This window comes from Dipteris shenzhenensis, chromosome 13 (genome assembly GCF_047967505.1).
Source record: "Dipteris shenzhenensis isolate YYH24624 ecotype China chromosome 13, Dip_SZ_1.0, whole genome shotgun sequence".
NCBI lineage: Eukaryota > Viridiplantae > Streptophyta > Polypodiopsida > Gleicheniales > Dipteridaceae > Dipteris > Dipteris shenzhenensis.
Window position 1 is genome coordinate 51,391,325 of NC_141608.1, and position 24,756 is coordinate 51,416,080.

The 24,756-nt window shown below is 44.1% G+C and overlaps 1 protein-coding gene across 3 annotated transcripts in view; it reads right to left on the reverse strand.

Annotated features, from left to right (window-relative positions):
- LOC147895548 (Tetrapyrrole (Corrin/Porphyrin) Methylase) overlaps positions 1 to 23,553 on the reverse strand; it is a 43,577-nt gene extending 20,024 nt beyond the window's left edge. The window contains exons 1-5 of one of the 3 annotated variants that reach the window (XM_087383784.1): positions 23,194 to 23,288; positions 20,251 to 20,361; positions 20,016 to 20,140; positions 14,971 to 15,200; positions 14,815 to 14,854 (exon numbers count right to left, since the gene is read on the reverse strand). In XM_087383784.1, coding sequence (XP_087239910.1) covers positions 14,815 to 14,854; positions 14,971 to 15,200; positions 20,016 to 20,098 — 353 coding nt within the window. In that variant the 5' untranslated portion in view covers positions 20,099 to 20,140; positions 20,251 to 20,361; positions 23,194 to 23,288. Of the gene's footprint in view, positions 1 to 14,814; positions 14,855 to 14,970; positions 15,201 to 20,015; positions 20,141 to 20,250; positions 20,362 to 23,193 lie in introns of all 3 variants that reach the window. The other 2 variants (XM_087383783.1, XM_087383782.1) reach the window with 2 other exon arrangements.
- Positions 23,554 to 24,756: the final 1,203 nt, after the last annotated feature.

Consider the following 24,756-nt stretch of genomic DNA (forward strand, 5'->3'; position numbering starts at 1 on the left):
TACCGGTACTTTCTTTGATGATATCTTAGTTTTTTCTAAGACAGATGAAGACCACAGAGAACATCTTGCTATAGTGTTTCAAGAGCTCAGAAATCATCAGCTCTATGCAAACAGCAAGAAAAGTGAGTTCTTCTTGGAAGAAATCCATTATCTGGGGCATATAATATCCAAGAATGGGATACAAATGGATCCAGCGAAGATCCGTGCCATTCAAGAATGGCCAGAGCTGAAAACTGTGCATGAAGTTCGAAGCTTTTTAGGCTTGTGTTCTTACTACAGAAGATTTATCAGACATTTTGCTGATATCGCAGCTCCATTACATGACCTCACTAAGAAAAATGCAGCTTTCACCTGGGGATTATCACAGAAGAAAGCATTCAATACACTCAAGGAAAAGTTGACTACAGAGCCTATTCTGGTAGTTCCGGATCTGTATCAGTCTTTTGATGTGGATTGTGATGCTTGTGGAGAATGTGTTGGGGCTGCATTGCATCAGAATGGTCATGTAGTAGCCTATGAAAGCAGACGACTTCGGGATGCGGAAAGATATTTAGGAATCTATGAGAAAGAGTTATTGGCTGTAATTCATGCCATCCATACATGGAAACACTATCTTTTGGGTGCAGATTTTACTGTCAAAACAGATCACCAAAGTCTGAAATACTTTTTGACTCAGACCAAGCTTTCAGAGAAGCATATGAAATGGGCAAACATGCTGTCAATGTACCATTTTCAGATTGTCCATACTCCAGGAATTCGGAACAGAGTGGCAGATGCCTTGTCCCGAAGACCCCAGGTCAATAATGTAACTATTGCTTATCATCAGGACCTGGAAGGCATGAGGGAACAATATGTTCATGATTCTGATTTTGGTGAAATTTTACAGCAGATGCAAGAAGGGCAATCCACCAGTCACTATTCCCTGAAAGATGGGTATTTAATGAAAAATGATTGCCTATGCATCACCCAGGAGATGAGGAAAAAGATTTTGGGGGAATGCCATGCACCTCCCTATGCTGGACATAGAGGAATTACAGCAACAACTCTAGCACTAGAGAGGTATTTCTTTTGGCCAGAAATGCGGAAAGATATACATCAGTTTGTTACTGAATGCCTTACGTGTCAGAAAATGAAGTATGATAGACAGAAGGCACCTGGCCTACTTATGCCTCTTCCCGTGCCTCAGGCACCATGGGAAAATATTACAATGGACTTTATTTTTGATTTGCCAAGATCAAAGTCAGGAAATGACGGGATTTGGACTATCATAGACAGATTCAGCAAGCAAGCTCATTTCCTTCCGGTTCGCAAAACCATAAAGGCAGATCATATGGCTAAGTTGTTTATGGCACAGATCTTTAAACATCATGGTATGCCTAAGTCCATTGTTAGTGATCGAGATCCCAGAATGACCAGTCTATTCTGGAGAGCTTTATTTGATAACATGGGGACGAATTTGAATTTTTCTTCTTCTTTCCATCCCCAGACAGATGGTCAAAGTGAAGTAGCAAATTCTACCATTTTGGATATGCTAAAATGCTACGTGGGTGACCAAAGTTCAGACTGGGAAAAGTACCTACCCTTAGTAGAGTTTGCTTACAATAATACAGTACATAGCTCTACAGGGAAAGCCCCTTTTGAAGTCATATATGGGAAGGTGATTTTGCCACCTATATTAAGGACTAAAGATGAAATATTTGCAGCTGATCAGTTTGTAAGAGACCTCCAGACAGCTTACAGCCAAGTTCGGACAGCAATTGAAAGGTCTCAAGAGAAACATAAAAGGGCTGCAGATAAACATAGGAGACAGTTGGATCTCAAGGAAGGGGACTGGGTACTTTTAAAGTTTGAAAAAGCTAGGCTCCGCAAGTTTAAAGGCAAACAGAAAGTGTATGCAAAGTTATCTCCCAGATACTATGGCCCTTTCAGGGTTACAGAAAGAATAAATGAGGTTGCATACAGATTAGCATTGCCAGAGCATTGGAGGATTCACAATGCATTCCATGTGAGTCTTCTAAAGAAATTTCAAGGACCAGAGCCTACAGAACCAGTATCAGAAGATCCACCAGAAGTGGATGAGCTGGAGGAAGTCCTTCAGCCAGAGCAAATTGTGTACCATACTGTACGTAAAGGCCCTCAGGGTAAGGAATTTTACAGGTATCTTGTAAAATTCAAGAATTATACGGCATTAGATGCCAAGTGGATGGACGAAGACATGTTATCCGATCATCCACAGCTTTTGGATGTTTACAAGGAAGCTTTTCAGTTGAGGTCAACTGAATAGAAGCCGAGGGGATGTCACCACAATGTAAATATCCTAAGTCAAAGTACAGTTGACCATTTATTTGATCTTAATTAAAGAATGTTATATGTGTTAATTACGGTCGAAGAGTCATTTTAATGGTCAAAGGATTGACTACGGTCAAAGATACTTGACTCCGGTCAAGTAAACCTGACTACGGTCAGAGAATGTTGACTTCGGTCAACAAGACTTGGCCTGCGCCAAGAGGGTTAACCCCGGTTAACCAAGATGTGCCAACTCCGGTTGGAGAGACTTGGCTATAATTAAGGCGCCTTGACCTTTGGTCGAAGCTCTTTAATTATAATCAAGAGTGTTGACCTCGGTCAACCAGAGAAAATATATATATATATATTTATTTATATATATATTTGTTTAGATGTGCACATGTGTTCAGTGGGGACGCCCACCGTGACTAGGATTAGTCCACAGTGTGTTATTTGCATGCAAAGCGCTAACAATTAATGGGTACCATGGTGGTGCGCTTTTATTAATTGTTGCAGGTACTGGAAGGATTATTTTTCCTAAGCGAAGTGGGAGCCTGACAAGCACCTAGGAAGCGGTTCGTGTGACCGAGAGCTTTGAAGACTCCAGAATGGCCCTAAGTGGCTTGTAATAAGAGTTAGTCTAGATTGTAGACAAGTGGCATGTTGCCAATTTGAATGGGGTTTGAAGCCCTTGTAAAGAAGGATTTCTTTTCACGTATGAGAAGGGAGAGAGACTTACGAGACAGCTTCCTGCTGAATTTTTGTAACAGTTTTTCTGAAAGTAATAAAGACCTTCGGGGGGGTCCAGCCCGACAATTTGTCCTGGGCCCTAGTGTTTGTCCAGAGAGAGGGAGAGCTTTGGAGAAGGGAGAGCTGTGGACAGTTCTTTAATTCAGTTCCGGTTGTATAATATGCAGTGCATCTCAAAGCATAGTGATCCTCTGTCTCGGGTCTCCTGCATATCAAATAAAGTGCAGATCTGTCTCTCGCGCAGGATGCCCTCTGCTCTCGTCCTGTCTCAACCCGTAGCCTATGCAAAGATACCCAGCACTAACCCATTCTAGACTTCAATGCATGTGGGAGATGCATCTAGGTGTAGCCTAGCGTTTTATTGAACTCCTTTATGAGATCCTTAAGTAGTGATCCCTGGAGAAGCTGAGTTTCACCATAAGCTTAGTTGGTGTTAACCAGGTTCTGAATATGTAGAGCTGCAAGAGATCCTCTATGTTGGCAAACAATACCTCTTGACCAAATCTACACAAAAGTCAGTTGTATACCTAAATGTCCGGCACTAGGGATATCATGATAAAGGTACTTGGCGCCGAATGTCATCGTTCTTTGGTAAATAAACTTTGCCTAGTTTAAATAGCAATTCCTTCCCCACGGAATACTATTCGGTTATGGCTCCCCTTGCTCCACTTGGTTGGGTTCCTGCTTCAGGTTAACTTCTTGCCTGATCCTCTTGCCAAACCGTACTGAAGTACCTATCAGCCTAGCAAAGCTCACAAAGGAAAAGATAGAAATTGGATGAGATTTCCGTGAAGGAAATTTTATTCACATTTGAGATCTGATTCATGGCATCAGCAACCCTATTAGATGTTCCCTTTCGCTAATGCATCTCAAAGTTAAACTCTATTTCAAGAATGATGATCAATCCATGCAATAAATTTTGAGGCATAGAGACAATGCCTCCAAACTTTCAAGACATAAACTACATCTTGGGGTTCCATTTCCTTTGTATGACACCTCACTTGAGGCTGTTGGGGTAAAGGCACTATGGCCACCCAAGTACAGTTAGTACACTTAGTACTTTATTTGTTAAGTACACCGTACTTAGTGTTGTAACCTTATCCTTTCATATAAAAGGTTGACTGTGTGCTAGGGGAGGTACACACATATGTTTTATCCCCACACTCTTGTGTTTATCCTGCTAGTGTGTGTCGGTGTGCTCCTACTCTCCCCTTCCACAACTGGTATCAGAGCTTGGAGCTGCACACTCTCCCTTCTGCCTATTCTGCTGCACACTCTCCCTTCTGCCTATTCTGCAGCTGCCTGGCTGTTTTTTTCCGCCTTTCTTGTGTGCGCCCAAACGTGGGTCTTAGCAGCTGTCAACAGCACTGCCATCGCCAGGCAGCGGCGCCAGCAGCCAGCAGCCAGCGCAGTCAGCAGCGCCAGCAGCCAAGGCAGCGCTAGAGCCGTCGAGGCTGTCCATCGCCAGCGCCAAGGCCACCGGCGACGCCAGCGCCAAGGCTACCAGCGACGCCAGCGGCCAAGGCTACCAGCGACGCCAGCGGCCAAGGCCACCAACAACGCCAACGCCAAGGCTACCAGCGGCACCACCAGCAGCCAGCCAGGCGGCGCCAACAACTCCGCCATCAGCGCCACAAGTGGCCACAGGTGCTTGTACTCGCCATCGCCATCGCCGGAGAGCTCGGAGACGTTCACGACGCGCAACACATCGTAAAGCAGCCCGCTTCATCCGCTTCTTTTTTTTTTTGGTTCCTTCAGCCTTCAGTTCTTTTCTGTCCCAGCGCAATTTCTGAGCTCATACTTGAGCATTGTGGGTCAGATGTATTGTCAGTGAGATAGATCTGCAGATCTATGCCTCCTATGTGAGAGAAATTCTCATTTTTTTTGAATTGCGGAATCAAGGGGCTTTTGTAGCCACAGCCAAGCATTGGCTTATACACGCACTTGTTTGCGTATATCCTCCTGATTGGAGTTGATTTGTGCAAGGATTTGATGCATTTTATGACTTACGGGACAGTGGCAGATGCATATGAATTGGGGCTTTTGACATTGTTATGCATTTCAGTGTTGGGGGAAACACCTAGATGCTTTATGTAATCAGTGGAGTTTTGGGAAAGCGGTGTATGCACTAAAATCTTCAAAAATTGGCTTCCAGTCAAGGGGCTTTTGTCTCATTCAAGTTCTAAACTGTGTAACACAGTTATAGAGGCAAGAGAAAGTCTAATTCTGACAGTTTTGGACAGTTATACAGTCAATTTCTGTTGCTGTACTAGAAAGTACAGTCAGGTACTGTCCGGAGTCAACTTTTGGACTGTAAACAGTCACTTTACTGAAGTTTAAAGTGGTGCTGTTTTCACTGTTACAGCAGGGACATACATTGTGTCAAATAAAGGTACTGCTGTACTGTACTACAGAGCATCAATTAATGCATTAAGTATTGCTTTTCTGGATCTGCAGCAGGCAGGAAACAGACAGTATTTACTGTTAAGTGGGAGAAAGTTGCAGGTCCTGTGTTCCATTGCAGGAATTAACTTTTAAGCACAACTACAAGTGCATCTGTGCACTTAGTTTGCAGGGAGTCAAGCACCCAAGTGTGGGTTATATTTCTTGCTGATTGTAATGGCTTCATCCTCGGAATCTTCTCTTCTCAATATTAAAAAGTTGCAGGGTGCTGCTAACTACCCAATGTGGAAAAAGATGGTCCTGAATGTGCTAATTCTCAGGCAGTTTCATGCTCCTATTATACACAAAGGTGTGAAGCCCACTGGCACATCTGATGATGCTTGGGCACTAGCTGATCTGTCAGCAGAGTCCATAATTGAATTGTCACTCCATGAGAGTGTTGTTTGGAATGTGGATGGCGAAAAAACAGCCTGGGGTGTGTGGAAAAAGCTACAGGACACATATGAGCAGCAGAGTGTAGCCACAAAGATATATTGGCTGCGCAAGTTCTTCAATCTGAAGATGAAGGAAGGGACCTCCATGGATGCACATCTCAATGAGTTTAATTCAATTGTCACTCAACTTGCAAATCAAAAATATGTGGTGGATGAGGAAACCAAGGGTATGGCACTCTTGATCTCTCTTCTTGAAAGTTGGGATACATTCACCACAGCTGTAACAAATGCAAACACTTTCATAAGTTTTTCAGATATCACAAGGCTGATTTTGCAAGAAGAGCAGAAGCTGAAAGCTCAAGATGAGTAAAGCCTAACAATGCCTTAAATGCAAGGGGGAGAAGTCAGCAAAGAGGCAAATCTCACGAAAGGGGAAAAGGGAGGAGCAAGTCCCGCTCCAACAAAGATGTTGAGTGCTACTACCGTGGCAAAAAGGGACATACCAAAAAGCAGTGCTTTAAACTGAAAAATGATAAGAGAGACAAAGCCAAAAACACTGATGCGTCAGATGCAAAAGCAATTGTACCAGTAAGCAATGGCAAGAGCAGTGTGAAGATTGAAGAGCTTCATTCTACACACGGTTATGACAGTGAGGGAGAGGTTCTATTTCTCTCTACTTTGGATGCTCATTCTCTCCATGCAGGAGATTTTGCAGACATGCACTCTTGGATCATTGACTCAGGTGCCTCATTCCATGTTACACCTTACAGAGAATTGTTTGTAAGATATGCAGCAGGCAGTAATGGAGTCGTTTTTCTAGGGGATAATCATGCATGCAGTATTGTTGGTGTTGGAGATGTCAGGCTTGTATTTGCTGATGGTACTCAGCTTATGCTTCACAATGTTAGGCATGTACCCGAAGTCAAGAAAAATCTGATTTCTACTGGCATGTTGGATGATGAAGGTTTTGTGACCAGCTTTGGTCATGGTTTCTGGAAGGTCACCAAAGGTGCCCTGGTTGTTGCCAGAGGCTCTAAGGTTGACACAATGTATACTCTTCATGCTAAAGTATGTAATCATGCTGATATTCATGCCACCGAGCTGCCGAATATTTCTATGTGGCATAGCCGGATGGGACATATGAGCATAAGTGGAATGGAGCAATTGGCTCGCCTTGGTTACTTACCGTCTCTTAAATTTTCTGATTTGAAGTTTTGTGAGCACTGCATATATGGTAGACAGTTACAGTGTCCTCATAAAAGGAGATTAGGACATAAAGATGCTCAACTTGAGCTTGTACATACAGACGTGTGTGAGATGCCTAGTCCTTCACTTGGAGGTGCACGGTACTTTGTCACATTTATAGATGATTCCACAAGGAAGGTGTGGGTATATCCTCTTCGATTGAAGAGTGATGTTTTTCCAGTGTTCCAGAAATGGCTTGCTATGGTTGAGAACCAAACAGGCAGAACACTGAAGGCTTTGCGGTCAGATAACGGTGGGGAGAGTATGTCTAATGCATTCAATGCATTTTGTGATGCTAGAGGTATTAAAAGAGAACTCACTGCTCCTTACAGTCCAGCGCAAAATGGCACTGCAGAGCGTATGAATAGAACCATACAGGAAAAGTCTCGCTCTATGATGTCACATGCTGCTTTACCTCATGGATTTTGGGCTGAAGCTGTAAAAACAGCAGTACACCTCATCAATAGGTCACCAAATAAAAGACTAGATGGCAGAGTGCCAGAGGAGCTTTGGACAGGAAAACCTCCTTCCTATAAGCACTTGAGGGTCTTTGGCTGCACTGTGTACGTGCATATACGCAGAGAAGATCGCAGCAAGCTTGATCCTAAGTCTCTTAAATGCATTTTTCTTGGATATGGTGACAGTGGTGAGATGGGTTACCGCCTATGGGATCCTGTGAATAAGAAGCTAATACGCAGCAATGATGTCTTATTTGATGAGTCATGTATGTTTAAGGCAGCAGATAAGCCTTCTGATGCTTCAGAGGTTGACATTGATGACTCGGGACATCCTGTACAATTCAGGCAGGCTGCGAATCAGCCACAACAGCAGCATAATCAGCCAATGCATGATGCTGTAGCAGGTCCAAATGGACAGCCCGCAGTGGCGGAAGATGTACTACGGGACATGCCACCTTTGGAAGACCTCCCAGGCATAATTCTGCAGCCTGATCTACTGGAACAGCAACCTGTTTTAGGTGAGCAGCAAGTTGGACAGCAAGACCAATGGGTCCGAAGGTCCACTCGACAAATGAAACCGCCAGACAGATTTGTTCCAGGAGCAGATTTTATTATGCTTACAGATTGTGGAGAACCTTCCTGTTACAAGGACGCCGTGCAAATGCATGATAAAAGGCTATGGGAACTAGCCATGAAGTCTGAAATGGACAGTCTCCATAAAAATGGTACTTGGGAATTGGTGCAGTTGCCTACGGGCATGAAATTACTGCCATGCAAGTGGGTGTATAGATTGAAAGTCACACTTGGAGCTAAGCCAAGGTATAAAGCCAGGTTGGTTGCCAAGGACTTTAAGCAGGAGTATGGTGTCGATTTTGATGAGATCTTTTCTCCAGTGGTTAAGATGACCACACTCAGGATTGTACTTGCTTTGGTTGCATGTGAGAATTTGGAATTATGCCAAATGGATGTGAAGACAGCCTTTCTTCACGGTGATCTTCATGAGGAGATCTACATGCAGCAGCCAGAAGGATTTGCAGTCAAGGGCAAGGAGTCACTTGTATGCAAGCTTAAAAAGAGCCTTTACGGGCTGAAACAGGCACCAAGGGAATGGTATAAGAAATTTGATACCTTCATGAAGTCCCAAGGTTTCAAAAGAAGCGATGACGATCACTGCTTATATACCAAAAGGGCTGCAAATGGCAGCTTAATCATTCTCATTTTATATGTGGATGACATGCTTATTGCTGGTAGAGCTCGTAAGGAGCTTGATGACCTTAAGAAAAGATTGCATGAGGCCTTTGATATGAAGGACCTTGGTGATGCAAATCACATGCTGGGAATGCGGATACGGAGAGACAGGGGACAGCGTTTGTTGTATTTGTCTCAAACCGAATATATTGGCAAAGTATTGCACAGGTTTCATATGGAGGGGGGGAAGACCCTTAGTTCTCCATTGCCTCCGTATGTGAAACTCAGTGCAATGGACAGCCCACACTCAGATGCTGATAGGGCTGAAATGGCCAAGATTCCGTATGCTTCAGCTTGTGGCAGTCTCATGTATGCCATGGTTGCTACCAGACCTGATATTGCGTTTGCAGTGGGAGTGGTTAGCAGGTATATGGCAAATCCAGGCAAGAAGCATTGGAATGCAGTGAAAGGTATCATGAGATACCTGAAGGGCACACAGGATTTGTGCATATGCTTTGGCAAGCGAGATGCAAAGGTGCATGGTTATGTGGATTCAGATTTTGCTGGTCATTTTGATAACTGGAAGTCTACTACCGGTTATGTTTATACATTCACTGGAGGTGCAGTGTCATGGATATATACATATAAAACCAAGGAAGTCGCCTTGGGGAGCCCTAGTTCTTCTTAGTAAAAGAAGAATGGGACTTATCGCATGTGTGGGGATTACAAATGGTTGAATAAATTGATTGTCAAAAATAAATACCCTCTTTCACATTTGATGACCTGTCACGTGATAGATCGTTGACATGGTGCAACGTACTTCAACAAAATTCATTTAAGGTCTCTCACATTTTGCAAGTGAAGGGATTTTTAGGCTTCGCAGGCTCTTTTGAAAGTCTACTAAAGGCATGCTAAGGTTGCTTTCCCTATGACACAATTCTTAAGGGGAAGATGTAGTCCACCTATGCAATGGAATGACAAGTTTCTAGAATCTGAAGCATTTGGTGACTGCTGCACCCATGTTACTTGTTAAACCTGCTGATCCTAGTTAAGCTTCTGTGGTTCAAACAGCCGGTAGTGACTATGCTATTGTGGCAGCACCAAGATGGAACACCTTTGGCATTCGAAAACAAAAAGTTTGCTGAGCCTCTGTGGAAGGGGAGAGTAGGAGCACACCGACACACACTAGCAGGATAAACACAAGAGTGTGGGGATAAACATATGTGTGTACCTCCCCTAGCACACAGTCAACCTTTTATATGAAAGGATAAGGTTACAACACTAAGTACTGTGTACTTAGTGTACTTAACAAATAAAGTACTAAGTGTACTAACTGTACTTGGGTGGCCATAGTGCCTTTACCCCAACAACCTCCCACTTAAAGGCAATATGCCCTCAAGTAAAAATAAATGAGGCTCAACCTATACCCATCAATTGTCGGCAATGTGCAAACCGCTCTGCAGGCAAGCCTTTTGTCAACAGATCTGCTGGATTATCATCTGTGTGAATCTTGACAAGCTGAATCAGCTTATCATCTATTACCTCCCTGATGAAGTGATACTTCACATCAATGTGCTTTGTCTTTGCATGAAAGACAGGATTGTGTGCCAACTGAATAGCACTCTGACTGTCACAATGCAACAATGGAATATCACCTGTAATGCCCAAGTCTCCCACTAGCCGAGATAACCATAAGGCCTCCTTGCATGCCTCTGTAGCTGCAATATATTCAGCTTCCGTGGTAGACAAGGCTATGCACTGCTGCATCCCTCTCTATAACCCCTTGAAATCAGGAAACACTAATTGGAGGCCTTTTTGAGACCCCATTTCTCCCCTAATGACAGGTACGTCCAAAAGTCTGTACAAGTGACCAAAAATAAGCCCACAAGTAGGTCCAAAAATTAGAACTGCATTTTACTCTGAGAAGACATGCGAGACAAAACCCATTAGTCTACATTAGGATGGGAGGCTGACTAGAATATTCAACCTATAGCATAACTTAGCTCTAACAATCACCAATAAAACATGTCTTTTGAGCTCCTAAACAAGATACCGTTACTGAGTGTCAAAAGTGGTGGCGTTCGAGAAACCAATCAAGAATGGCTATCAAAGGATGTATCATAAGAATTATCCTTAAGGTTACGTATCTTTTTAAGGACCACAGAGTATGAATTTATCTCGAGTAACTACACGAGCACTGCTAGGGATGGGAGCTGGGACGGAGGTAGAAGCTGCCTACTATAATGAGGAGGAGCTACATGTTCACCTCTTAGGATTAAGTTGAGTGTTCATCTCTTGGGATAAGGGTTAGGGCTTGTCTCTATGCCCCTCCTCTATGATGTAAATTACAATATTCTCAACATGTGTTCCTTCAGAAGAGGTCTTTAAATACTCGTTTCCTAGCGATTAAATTTTCAAGACATGCTCTTCAAAAACTTAGGATAAATGAGCCCACTTGAATTCCAATCTAAAATAGAGAGAGAGAGAGAGAGAGAGAGAGAGAGAGAGAGAGAGAGGAACATGCCCAAACTCATCCTCTAAAAACATGGTGACTCACTTGGTCGATTATGACCGTCTTTGAGATATTCTTGAAGTTGCCTTGCAATTTCTTCTTCTTCCTTCTGACTGAACAATAGGATTCCCAAAAGACTAGTAACTACCAAGGAGTAACTTAATCGCATGGTCTATGGTACGTTATGGAGCCGGTCCAAAGAATAATTGAGGTAGAAAGACATCAGTGTAATCGTTCCTAATTGATTGTATGATTTGCCGTTTGGAGGGTACCTTATCTGAAGCATCACTAAATTAATAGAACAGAAATCATCATCTTGCAATTTAAAAAAAACAGATAAAATTCTAATGCATCGTTAGTATATGTCCCTCTTATCTTTAATCAATGCATTGATTTCAACCGCAGTTACAAAAAAAAAGGTGGTGCAAATTTCCTATCACCCTTTAGTACAAAAATACATCGATCATGGACAACAGCAATAAGGTAAAACTTATAGTCGATCTTCAAAGTCTCACTCTCATTAAAAAACCAAGATTTTATCTAATGATCCAAGTAATTAAACGTATATACGCCTTGGATCCCAAACTCCGTGTTCATAGATCTGTAGGCCATTCTATGGGTTATCCATAAGTGCCACTCATTCCTTGGTATGTGCCTCGTAGACCTAGTTACAGTCAGTCAGGTCAGTTGATACAGTTAGTACACATACCACTTAGGACAATTCGGACACTTAGTCCAGTTAGGGCACTTAGCCCTAGGGTTTCATTATGTTGGAGCCTCCACTCCCAGTTTTGCAGCAATTTATCTTCTCCTCTTCATTTTTGAGCTTCCATTGCATGCCCTAGCCTACAGTGGCATCAGAGCAGGTTGGGAATCCATTCCCTCAGCCATTGACAGCTTTTCCAAGCTGTTTGGCAGCCTCTGGAGCCCTCACTCTTGCTGGTCTGCTGGTTTTCTACACACCCGTGAGCATATGTGGCCTCTCCAAGCACTTTTGTCACGAAAACCCTGATTTTGACGCGAGAAGACTGCATTTTGGAGTAGCTACAGCGAAGGGAGGCACATTCGGAGCATTTTCTTCTGTATTTTCCTCACACGTGTGGATCCGTACAGCCGTACGGACTGTACGGGCCTGTCATAACAGCATTTAATGCTGTACGGAAATAAGCGCCCTCATTTCTAGACCTGTACGGACCTGTCAGTGTTGCAATTAATGTTGTATGGATTCTGTACATCGCATTTATGACTGTACGGAACTGTCAGGGAGCTGTACAGACCTGATGCACCAGCATTTAATGCTTTACAGCCGTCATTCGAAGCATTTGCAGCTGTCTTGGCCTGTCTCGAGGTTTGCGCCAACTTGTCTGAAACTTTTTCCAGCGATTCGGAGCTGTTTCTTGCTGTCTCATGCTGCGTGCCGGTGTTTGAAGACTTTTGGAGCTTGCTGCAGTGATTCGGAGGCCTCTCCTTGAGCCCATTCCTTCTCATTTGGTAACCTTTCGCCTCGAGCTATGAGCTTCCCTCCATTGGATCACTCTTCTCTCATCTCCAAGTGCTCTCCTCCTTGTGGGAACACTTACTCTTGCTGTAAATCTCATTTCCAGCCCTCTCTTGGCATCCCTAATTGCCATTTGCTGTCTTTTTCATCTCTCTATCAAGGGTGACACTCTCTGCTCATATCTAGAGCCTTTTCCCCAATATATTTTCGAGCTACACCATTGGGTAAGCCTTTGTCACATTGGTTCTTTCCAATTTCTGCTTCATTTTGCATTTTGGAAAGGCCCCGTGTTGCCTTGGTAGGCCTCGTGTTGCATTTTGGGGAATTTTTGCAACAAGTACACTTTGAGACAGCAGCAGCCTTTTGCAGTGACAAGCTTTGAAGCTTGAGCAGAATTTTGCCACTTGATTTTGAGAGGTTGCCTTCCTCTCATTTGCCTTGCCAGTTGGTGCATTTGCCTTGAATTTCAGCACCATGACTAGCAGCAAAGATGATTTGTTTGGGATGCTTGGGGCCAAGGACAAAGCTTGATGGCACAAATTACCCCATGTGGGCATATGTATTGGTTCCCAAGAATTTGTGGCACATTGTCTTAGGCTCTAAGGTCAAACCTATATGCAATGAAGCTTCTGGTGCTACAAGTACTGCTTCAGGCTCATCAAGTGATGGGTCTAATGCTACTTCTGGAGCAGCTGCATCTTCTACTACAAGTACTTTGCCTCCTACACAGGAGCAAATTCAATGGCATGGTCGTGATGCCAAAGCACATGCCTTTATTGCTCTTTCAAAGGGTCATTATCCATTATACCCGGTCTTGCAAGATAGCAAAGCAAGCATGGGATCAGCTTGCATCCTAATATCAGGGGCGGAATGAGGCGAGGGTTGCCTATCTTTACAAGAAGTTATGTTCCCACTGACGACAACTTGGCAGATCTTTTTACGAAGGCTCTAGCTCGACCTAAGTTTGAAGCTTTTCGGCAAGCTTTAAACTTAGTACCTTTTGTGACTTGATCTGTTGTCCTCTGTACAGTCATAGGTTGCTATATCCCTATAGGATGAACATGTGCAACCATGACATTAGATATTCAGGTATCCTAGCCATGTCCGGGATACTTCAGCCCATACCATGGAGGGGGGTTTGTAGAACTTTCTGCCATTATCCATGCTTTCAGTTCAATTGCAATATTGTAAAGAACAGTATAGTTTGGTAGCCGATACATTGAGTCAGATGCCTATGATTAATGAGCTGAGTTTCACTCAGTTTCATAATGAGTTCCTCGAGTCCTTGAAGGTTTAATGTAAACATGATCATCTCTACTCAAAATTTCATCCATTGATCATCATATAGTTTTCAACACTAATGCCAACGAACTATTGCCACTTTCGAAGGAGTAGTAGTACTTTTGATTTGTGAAGCAATTGGAGCAAGGACAAAAAGTGGGCAAAGCATAAGATGGGTAGATGGTTATCTACTATATAAAAGTATGGTTGGAGTAGATGGTTCATTGTTGTCATTGATCCACTATAAGCTCCCAAATGAGGAGAGCACAAGGACACGAAGCCTTCATAGGATTGGGGAATGAGAGCACGCCATGTGGGCATGAAGTATGCATGTCATATGGGGAGACCTGGGAGGATCTAGCCCATCACAAGGGTTGCCATGAGGACAGCATGTAGGCTTGCACACTTCTAGCCTTCACTACAAGCCCATCTGCAAACCCTGGACCATATGGCCTAAGCTGCATACAAGCCCATCGAACATGCTTTGCACTGTCAATCTCATAATGCATTGTGTGAAGAATTATAAATGTCTAGACTTCAACTGTAATGATGCTGTGTTTAGACAAACTCAGCTTGAGACAAATCACAACCTATTTTTCCAGGTCTCCTAAAATCTTAAGACAAAAAGTTTAAAATGAGAAGAAAAAATATGAATCTCCTTAACACAACTTTCACATTAAAGCATGGCAATAACCGTCATACATCTATCAGGCAAACCATGCTAGCAAAATTGAATACCTTAGACCTGATGATGCTCACCTGCACAGAGATTCAAATGATGGCTCCTTTACTCTGATATCTGCAAAGATCACCAGGGGCAAAACAAGCAGTTAATCTCAATCATACAAAGTGCCAGCTCAAAAGCATGAAGGAAACTGGGAATCAAACTTCTTGGGATACAGACATTTAACATACCAAGAAGGCATAAGGTATGAATACCAAGTGCCCGATTAGATTTTATTCTGTCATAGAAACTATCAGGTCTCCAACTATCTGTGAAAAAGGGAATTGAGATAGATTCCCCGAAACGGTATAATTGTAATCCACAAGCGCCAACAGCATTCATAACAGAAGCATTGTGGATTACTTGGACTTTCACTCCCATGTTCCAAGCCCGAACAACTAGGTCAGAGTGTGTTGTTGCGCTGGGAAAGATTGACGTCAAAACTGGTCAGTTCCAATCCAAAGCCCCTCCAATCAGAATACCAACTTGTCATTACAGACTACTATTATGTCCTGCTATCACTCATTCAACAACACAAAAATAAAGAGGATTTAACCTTCTTAAATAAATTTCCAGCAACAGATGTATGCTAGAATGGTTCTGAGACTATTCAACTTGTTGATGTATAGGGGCTGTCCCATGCAAAAAAAAGCAGTCACAAATGTAATTATTACAACCATCACATGGATGATGGCACACACACACACACAGAGCTCTATACATATCCACACGCAGGCATCCTCTCTCTCTCTCTCTCTCTCTCTCTCTCTCTCTCTATTACGAGGTTCATTTCGACCACCAGTTCAATGATGTATATAGCCAGAACCTCAGCCGCCTACTCCGTCCTCATCTATTAGATGCTCTACCATCCATGCAGGACCGGTGGGAACTTGTACATACTTCACTCGTTTCTGCCGCTCACATGTCGTTCCCTACCACATGTCATTCGTCTAGTCCCCCACCGGTTGGTCTTGTTCCTTGCAACGGTTGGTATGACGAGGAGTGTAAGGAACTCCGCAGGAAACTTCACCTTGAGACCAAGGAGAAGTCTCCCCTCCTTGCCGAAACCAAGAGAGACTACAAGTGGTTGGTTAGGCGCAAGAAACGCCAATTTCTAGCCCGGAACGAGGAGGAGCTGAGAAGCTTGCTTTTCAGCTGTGACTCCAAGGAATTCTGGAGAAAATCGAAGTCTCAGAGCCCCCTCACAGATCCACGTGTCTGGTCTGCATACACTTCAGCTCTATACGATGTTCCAGATCAGCCAGCCATCGATTTATCCCATTCCCCTAGGCCAGCTTCATCTAGTCTCTTCACACCAGAGAGTGTCCGTGCAGCAGTCCACCGATTGAAGAACGGGAGAGCTAAGGATCATGATGGATTGCAAGCGGAGTATGTAATCCATGGGATTGATGCCTTAGATTTTGTTCTTTCCCGTCTCTTCAATGAGTCTGTTTGTACAGGCCTACCACAGTCCTGGTTAGGCAATACCATAGTACCTATCCACAAGTCGGGGGACCCTATGGAGCCGTCGAATCACAGGACCATCATGATTGGCCACGTTATGGCCAAGATCTATGCATCAGTTTTGGAAAGCTGTATAAATGACCATGCCGAGACGACAGGACTCAGAGCCAGAGGGCAGGCTGGATTTCGCAGGGATCATTCGACACTTGACCACATCCTCACACTCAGGGCACTGGTAGAGGAGGCGAAGTCACGAAGGCAACGGCTTTATTGTTGCTTCGTGGACTTCAGGAAGGCATTTGACACAGTTCCGCGATTCAGATTGTTTCAGAGGATTCGCCAGATGGGCTTCAGTGGAGAGATACAGTGGGCTATCATGGCTTTGTATGAGAGGGTCACTGGTCGGGTTCGGACACGTGAGGGGCTCTCAGAGGAGGTATGCAGCACGATTGGGGTGAAGCAGGGTTGCCCGCTCTCTCCTACTCTCTTTGGATTATATATTGATGAGCTAGAGATGTTTATACAGATGACAGGCGGTGTGGGCTCTACTCTCTCAGGATCCTCCATTCCTATCCTCCTGTATGCGGACAATGTGGTTCTCATTTCCTCTACTGCTCAGGGTCTCCAGGCACATATTGAGGCACTCCACAGGTTTTGTCAGGACAGGGGGTTGACCGTAAACCTTGACAAGACCAAGGTTATGGTTTTCAACACCTCTGATCGTATTTACAACACGGATGAGTTTTGCTTCACTTATGACGGACAGCCCATTGAGCTTGTTAGAGAGTACACTTATTTGGGGGCAGTTTTCAGGGGACCGGTTTTCACCATGACATATGCAGCACGAGATAGGATTAGTAAAGGGTATGCTTCGTTGGCTCATCTTGAGCGTCAGTGTTTTCAGTCCCACTTTCAGCATCCCGATACGAAATCCTTGCTTTTTGATACATTGGTGAGACCAGCTGCAATGTATGCAACTCCTTTCTGGGCAGGAGACCTCGGCGCTGCAGATTGGAGACGAGTAGAGAGGTTACAGATCATCATGTTCTCTCGGCTCATTAGGGCCAAGGCTACAGTTCCGCACGAGATCATGCTAGCAGAGTTTGGAGCTACTCCCCTTGCATTGGATGCAGCGTTTCAGTCGGTCATGTATTTGCACAGGGTTAGGGAGTTTGGAGACTCAGCAGCAGGCAAAGCTCGGTTGCCATGGTTAGCACTTGCATCTTCTATGGAGTTGGCACGATCTGGGGCCCGATACTGCTGGTACTTCAGACTCACTAGGTGGCTCACATCTCTTGGACTAGACATGGATAGACTGCCTCCCTTCCGATACAGCATAGATGCCCCTCATCTCGAGTTGACTCGCCACGAGCTTAGCCAGGTCACGAGAGCACACTTGCTGCAGCTTCATACGTATCGCACTTGGATTTATCCCACGCAGCTTCCGACGAAGATGGCCACATATCGTGACCACTTCCTTCGGATCTCAGAGGATGGATTTGTCATTCCACCAGGCTATACAGGTATCCACATGTCCCACTCACTGAGGATTGCCCTTGGCCAGCTTAGAGTCTCTTCGCATCAGCTCGAGATAGAGGCTGGTAGGATGCGACACATGGAGGATGGACGGCGACCAGGCCGAGAGACCAGGATCTGCCCTTGTTGCACCATGGGAGAGGTGGAGTCAGAGGAGCACTTCATTTGCAGATGCCCGCTATATTATGAGCTCAGAGGTAGATTCCACTGTCTCTTCACAGATGGCTTTGGACCTCTCTCACGAGTGATGGACTACGAGGATCAGCATTGCCTAGCTCTTTATGTCAGGGAGGCCACTATGCTTCGACGAGACTACCTCAGAGACCATCAGCACAGACCGGAGCGTGATAGAGCCCAGCCTGATAGAGCCCAGCCTGATAGAGCTCAGGCACACGCTATACCAGAGGACAGAGATCAGGAGGAGCACGAGGAGGTCAGAGCTCACACAGGACACATGCCTCCACCCTGTGGATGTACATATGAGATGGTTTGTAGACGCCGCAGGATCTTGTTACATAGGGGACGTACTCGTCGCTTCATCTCCAGACGATCCAGGATGATGGCAGCTTTTCGGAGGAGACTTACTCATGGAGATCTCGCTTCACCAACCGCTCACCTCACCTTTGCTCAGATTTGTACTCTCATAGCAGGAGGCAGAGTCGATGGACAGGATTTCCAGTATTATTTTAGTTCTCAGACTCCGTGACACCTGGACTTGTATCTTTGCATTGGCATATTGTACTCATCCCCCCATTTTGCACCCAAGGGCGGTTTCCTTGCATCTAGTTTACTTTGTATTTAGGCTCAGATTTGACATTATGTACTTTCACTTGCATTGTATTGCGTAGCACTTAGATGATATTCGATGATGCCTCTTCTTTTTGGCACGTTGATTTTGTGCTATCTTGTATGCAGAGTTCTTGATGTCCCATGGGCCCATTTTGGCCTTTAGTGGACAATAATACACTTTCTTTCTTTCTTTCTTTCTTACGAGTGTATATACGTATGTATATATGCACAAATATATTATGCATGCAGACACATTTATATAGATAAGGGCATAAATACATGTATATGTACGTGTACATGCGTGCGCCTGCATATATATATATATATATATATAGAGAGAGAGAGAGAGAGGAGGAGGGGGAGGGGGGGGGGATGGGAGGAGAACACACACACACACAACATATACATATATACATAGAGACACAGATATATACGTATGAACACACAAATCTCTCTCTCTCTCTCTCTCTCTCTCTCTCTCTTACAAGTGTTTATATATATATGCACGAATACATTATGCATGCACACACATTTGTATAGATAAGGGCATGAAGACATGTATATGTGCGTGTGCATGCGTGTGCATGCGTGTGCCTGCTTAGAAAGAGAGTGGAAACGAAAGAAAAGAAAGCTTTAAAGATATATTAACGTCCTCGGGAGACCTCACGGGTCTATGTGACAAAGCACACACCAAAAAAAGATGACTTACAACATCTGAATACACCAGAGGGTTGAGGAGTGCACATGGCATCTCAGCTCGAGGTTATTATAGCACTCTAGTACTATGATAAAAATGGCCTTCATTACATCAGTTTAAGACTGAGTGTCTTTGTGTTTGGATTGGAAGTCTCTAATAAGTGCTTTCCCATCTCTGTAAACAGCCCAAAGAGAGAGAGAAGTAGAAGTAGAAGTAGAAGTAGAGTCTACTAACGTCCTCAGGGGGCCAAAAAATGACCCATGAGAGAGAGAGAGAGAGAGAGAGGGGGGGGGGGGGGGGGGGGGGAACACATACGCAACCACACACATACATACATAGAGACACATAGATATAGACGTATGAATGCATACGTATTTTTATGTGTATGTGTAAAATGTACGTGTACGTGCATGTGCATGTATGTATGTATGTATCTATATACATACATGCATATATTTGCTTATTTATTTGTTTGCTCGTTTATATTTATGTTTGTGTGCACGCACATGCGTGTGCACGTGTGCTTGTGTTATTCATATACACCCACGCACATCATATACAACCACACGCACATTATATACAACCACCTCTCTCTCTCTCTCTCTCTCTCTCTCTCTCTCTCTCTCTGGGCGTGCATGCATCACACACGCACGCACACATGTTTTGTCAGAGTATATTGTGGGTGCATATATCATTCATGAAAAATGCAGAGACATTAATGTGTCACAGTGGCAGGATATAACAACCTACCCAAAGGGATCTCCAACAACAAGAAAGGCGACATCCAAGGATTTAGCCTCTTCTAATATTTGCTCCGCACGCTGTTCAACCATTTCCCTATCAGCCACAATGACAGGGCGCCCATATAGCTTCTCCTGTATATAATTGAAATACAGACACGCGTCAGTCACATATGGTGGTTTTCAGCAATAAGTCAACAGCAGCTCCGTTATCTAATAAGGAAAATCCACCATTGAGCACATACACCAAAAATTGGGAAATTGTAGAAGGAGCACTTGTCACTATTTTAACAAAAGTAAAACGTTAGGTCCTTCAAATTTTGAATTGAACCTTGCACTTTGAAATTCTCCACGTTCTGCATTAGAGACAATAACTTGTAGTTAATAGGTGTTGGGCACTAAGTAGAAAGACAATTGAGGCATTCACATACAGATATAAAAACTCATGCCCCTTCTTCATGACCTCATCCTCCAATTTTGTGGTATTGGACCTCCAGATCTCTTCGCCTCGTAAATTGATGCAGATACTTTTCTCACATAGGTTGGGCACTAAGTAGAAAGACAATTGAGGCAATCACATACAGATATAAAAACTCGTGCCCCTTCTTCATGACCTCAGCCTCCAATTTTGTGGTATTGGACCACCAGATCTCTTTGCGTCCTAAATTGATGCAGATACTTTTCTCACATGAAGTTGAAAATCCCTTACTATAGATTCAAAGGGGACCGATCAATAGCCTCCAAGCATCATCAACTCAAGCACTTTCCTTTATGAACATCAATGCAGTTGATGTCGACTGTGAACTTGGACTTTGCCAAACACAATTCTTGATGCAGTACAAAGGCCTTATTGTAAGGATATTATTGTCCAAGATTTGTCATATCCACAAATGAAGCACAGGCATGAACATACATGATACCTCCCTCATCTAGTGGCCGAGTCTTCACATTGATGAGCTGGAAGATTGTACCACGAGTTCCCTGGGCATATGCACATTATATCCAAAGTCCATCAACCTTTCTGGAACTCTCACACCCAACCAAGAGCCTATTACATATATTATGGATCCCAATGGGAGCTTGTGGTCTCTGATGGTTATGTGCTATTCAAATATGCCCGAAGGAATGAAAAGTCTTGTAATATAAACACTATAGGGGGGAGCAAAGATGGAAAGGTGGTGCCTTGGCCTCCTTGGAGTGGCAGAGGATCAAAGCGGTTGTGAGATGGGGAAAGAGCTCAGCCATTGACCCCTGACACCACAAGGATGAGTTCTTTAACTGGTGCTTGAGGTTTTGGAAAGGCCATCTCCTCTAATAGATTCAGTGGGACCCGAGAAGTGGTTTTGGCCATCCAAGGTGGGGGAGTCACGGAATTAGAGTTCTTTTCCTATACCACTCGGATCAGCAAACAACTACAATTGGAGGCCTTAGCCAAGAGCCCATCCAACGAGTACCATTGGGTAGAGCAGCAAATCCCCAAGGAGGTCACTATGAAATTTTGGTCATGGCTTTGGACTAACCTTCACCCAAGTTCCCATTTCTTTTGGCTATCGGCCCAGGGGGTCCTACCCATTGGTCCATGGTTGGTGCAAACGTGGAGAGATGGGACCGATCATTGTTGATGGGCACGTGATCTAGAGACAATAGCACACTGCATGTGGAGCTTCCCATCAAGCCCAAAGGAACTAGTGGGGCTCTCTTAGGATCCTAGCCAAGGTGCAGAGGATCCATGGAGTATTCACCTGGGGGATGGTGGCTTGGCTAACAAAGGAGGCATGCTTCTCCATTGAGGTGACTTCGTTGGCCTATCTGATTGACGGCAAGAAGGTCACTAGTCAAGACATCCTTGAGGCCTCCCCGACTAAAGCACAGCATTTCGGAGATAGCATGGCATCTTTGGTATGGCCCAACGTGCTCCTGATATGGGGGGCAGCAAACCCGGCCAACGGCCACCCTCATCAATATTTGGCATGATATCATCTATACTCTGGGTGCCTTTTGGGAGAGAGTTACAGAGGACTCCAGGAAGACTGCTGAACGTGTGAGTTTCTACATCGCTTGGCCTACAGGTAACTACGATATTCTCATGGATCGAGGTATCTATTGGTTGTATCTCCCTTGCCCCTAGCTGTGAGTGCCCTCTTCTCGGGTACTCTAGGCAGCGAGCTGAAACCCTAAGAGGTGGGCTGCAAGACAGCTAGCACCTTTTTCCACTCACAGATTGCTGATTTTTTTTTTTCTCAAAGCTTCTAATAGATGGTCCTTTTTTGGGTGGGGCAGGGCAAGGGGGAGAGGGAGAAGCTATTGTCAGGAATAATGCTTACTTTGTAAAATTTGATGTGCATGATGATTACACTTGACCACGAGGATGTGAATGGTGCAAGACATGTCAGCACACAACATAGCAGAAGCATCTATATCCATTAAAAAGGCAGGAAATATCTAGATTCCTTTCTTGATTGTATATTCTGTATCGTTGCAAAGTAACTGCAGACTTGTAAGCTAGGACATTCCAGAGAGGCGAGAGCTGACCCACATATTAGTGTGTAATGCCAAAATTTTTTGGCTTTAAACAGTGAATTTATAATGTATTAACTTGGTACTGGATAGGCTGAAATAATAGAGCTTTCCAAACTTAAGTGAGACTTATTTGGGACCATGGACCATGATCTCATCCTTTACTTAAAACAACCGTATTATATCAACATTAAAAAACCGGATTAACCTATGTAGTGTTTTCTGTCCTTCCAGCACATCCAAAAATAACGCCTTTGGGACAAATAGTGCTCACGATTGACACATGCTAATAACGAGGAGTGTAGGTTTTAAGAAGGTAGAGCATTTTCACACCAATTGAAACTGTATGATGGTGTGGGTCTGACCATATTGTAGAAGCTTGACAATTGATGCTGGTCTCTTATTCTTCGAATGTAGTCTTGCATATCATAACAAATGGGGCGGAGAACTAATGTAATTCTTTCTACAGTAAGAGACTGCCCAGAATCAACGCGGGTTTTGCTTGCCATGCCCTCTCCCCCTCTCTCGCTTTCTTCCACCCACCTTTCCGTTATATTCAGGGTGAGAGACTACAATAACGCTTTCTAAAATTTTAAAACGATCTAGATAAAATCTGAGTGTAAGAGCTCAAAACAATTTATTTCAAAATCCGAAGACTACCAGTAATGTACCATAGTGGAGATCGCTGACGTGTCGTGACCAAAAGAGAGGAGAGAGGTATAAGCTTCAAGGTATACACTATGGCAGGCACGAACCACCTGGAGGCCTCGAAGAGTAATATCCAACTCATCGCCCAAACCCAATCCTACCAAGTACAGCATGTTTGACAGTGTCACGGGTCACGGGGTTGGTAGATACCGTTCATGAGAATCCTCTCCATATGACATTTCTTTCATGGAGACTTCTAAATTCACACGTAACTTTGTCCTGAAAATGTAATGCTCTTAAAAGCCTATTTGAATCTTGAATCATACATTTTGGAAATCCTCAATGCCAAACAAATAAAACAGGGTTTCTATTCTTGAATCTCAATTTGGAAATCCTCAATGCCAACAAATAAAACAACGCAAATTTATATGTGTCCAACTAGAAGAGAAACAAGGCTATGGCATAAGGTACTACCCTAAAGTTGCCACTATGATGCTCAACGTTTTGTGTTGTCTAGAATCTATCGAGCGATTCCTCACTACGTTCTCTTTTGCCTTTCGATGAGTTTCTTGCTCTTTATAGCTTTGTGTCTTACCATCGAGCAGCTTATCAAAGCTCACCACACACTAAGGTTTGGTTCACAGTCTGCCACATGGCAGACCTTATCTGCCACATCACCCTAAGTGCCACATCAATGACCTATCCCCAGTGCCATGTCAGCCTGCCATGTCCTGCCATGCCATCACCGACTGCCACATCAGCACAGCTGCCACATCACCTTGACATGTGGCCTCCATATCATCTGCCACACCAGCTACCACATCAACACAGCCACATCATCAACTGACCTTTGCTCAAGTTGACCGTGGGTTAGTCAGTCTGATCATGGCTAGGTCGGCCAGTGCCACATCAGTAGCATAGTCTGCATTGACCTCTGCAGGCACACACAGTGCTCCACAGGCACTTCATGTGACCAGACCTGCCACCTCAACACAGGGCTTCATAGGCACAGTCACTCCATGTGACCCCCTGACTGCCACATCATCATTGAGCACATTTGCACTCCTTTTGTCCCTCCACCTAGATCAAGTTGTATCTCTTGATCCAAGAAGAATTTGAGGGTGCTCCAAGAAGGAAAATCGATTGATTTTTTGTGCTCTACGCGCTCGTCACATCACGCGTACATTTTGGCGGCACAAGTATCACTCACTTTTGAGCTTTGCCGAACAAATCCACTTCCTACACGCACATCAATCTCTACATCCACGCATCTGACCCAGCACTTAAAAAGAACAAAAGAAAATAAATTATTTGATGTTCTTTCATCGATCAATGGTTGGTATAGATCTAGATCAGAGTAGATTGGATCGCCATAGAGGGGATGCTTTGAATCTCCCCAAGTTGCCAATCTAAGCCATGCTCGAAATTCTCGACTAGTACCTACTCGGAGTCAAACCATACGCTCACATACGGTTTCACATCATCACATTACCTAAAACCTTACGCTCATCAGTTCAGTGAGCAGACTTTAGAGAGTTCAGAGGCATTGCCGATTGTTCAGTGGGCAGATAGCACATGATTTGATT